The 1,208-nt window shown below is 68.0% G+C and overlaps 1 protein-coding gene across 1 annotated transcript; it reads right to left on the bottom strand.

Moving 5' to 3' along the window:
• Positions 1-245: 245 nt before the first annotated feature.
• On the bottom strand, positions 246-868 carry MNEG_6892 (hypothetical protein; the record flags this gene model as incomplete). The annotated part of the gene is made up of 1 exon (XM_014044636.1): positions 246-868. A coding segment is annotated over one exon (623 nt), but the record flags the coding sequence as incomplete, so codon positions are not given.
• Positions 869-1,208: the final 340 nt, after the last annotated feature.

Consider the following 1,208-nt stretch of genomic DNA (forward strand, 5'->3'; position numbering starts at 1 on the left):
CACCCCTGCGTCAACCACAATGACACATCATCCAGCCACTGCGGCCACGACGGCTCGACGGCGCTGCCGCACCCGCCACTTCAACTGCTCGCACCCTCTGCTGACTTGCGGTGGTCCAACAGTGACTGCAACTATGCTTTACGTGCTGTGACGAGGCTATGCAATCACTTTCAACTATCAGTCTCAATGACCTCGTGTAACAGACTCAACCTCTGGGCTCACCACCCTCGGCGAACGCAAGACGCTTACAAAAAGGGGTCGCGAAACGCCACAGACTTGACCGAGCGCTGCATCCCCGCGCCGCCGACGTCGCTCCTGCCGCTCGGCTCGGCCTGCAGCAAGCCTGCCCCTGCGCGCGATGCCCTTGAGGTGCCCCCCGCGCCCCCGCCCGCAGACGGCAGCCGCCGCCCCGATGCAGGGCCGGGGCCGGCAACCCTGACCGCGGCCCCCGCGGCCGGCCCCGAGCCGCCGCCCCTGCTGCTTGGGGGGCCGCTGACGGGCCCGACCGTGTTGCTGGCTGCGGCGTCCGGGGTTTTGATGCGGGGCAGCAGCCCGCCATCAGAGGATGCGGGGAAACCAGAGGGCTGCGCTGCCCTGCTGCTGCCGCTGCCGCCGTTGCCACTTCGTCCGCCGCTCGTCCCCAGCCTGCCGCTGCCGTTGGGGGATGCCGGCGCCCACCCGAGCGCCGCCGCGCCGCCGCTGGCGGCGGGCGTCAGCGCGGGCGGCGAGGCCGGCGGCGGCAGCTGCAGGGCAGCTGCGCCGACGTAGGACGGCGACGCCGCCGCGACGCCCCAGGCGTTGAGGCTGTTGCTGAGCGTGCCGTCTGTCAGGCGGCGCGGCTGAAGCAGGGGGTCAAGGGGCAGGCGGCCTGCACGCACCAGTGAATGCAGACGTGAGTCTGCAAGTCTTGATCAATCGCAGACACAACGTGCATCCACATGAGAGCCACGGCAGCAGCGACGCAGGCTGTGGTCAATACCGGTCAAAGTGAAAAGAATTTCTGGGACCTGCACCGCCCCCCGTGCTTAGCAGCTCACCTGCCACGTGCTCCTGGATGAGTAAACTCAACAGCCCGTCCAGGTCAACGCTCGCACCAAACTGTGAGTTTGCAGAGTGGTGTGACGGGGATTAGGCCCCAGACAGCCGTGCACTGGCAGGCGACTCGTCCAGCCGTTGACAGGCAGGAAGTGAGCAGCCGCAGACGTGGA

The sequence above is a fragment of the Monoraphidium neglectum genome (genome assembly GCF_000611645.1).
Source record: "Monoraphidium neglectum strain SAG 48.87 unplaced genomic scaffold scaffold01168, whole genome shotgun sequence".
Taxonomy (NCBI): Eukaryota; Viridiplantae; Chlorophyta; class Chlorophyceae; order Sphaeropleales; family Selenastraceae; genus Monoraphidium; species Monoraphidium neglectum.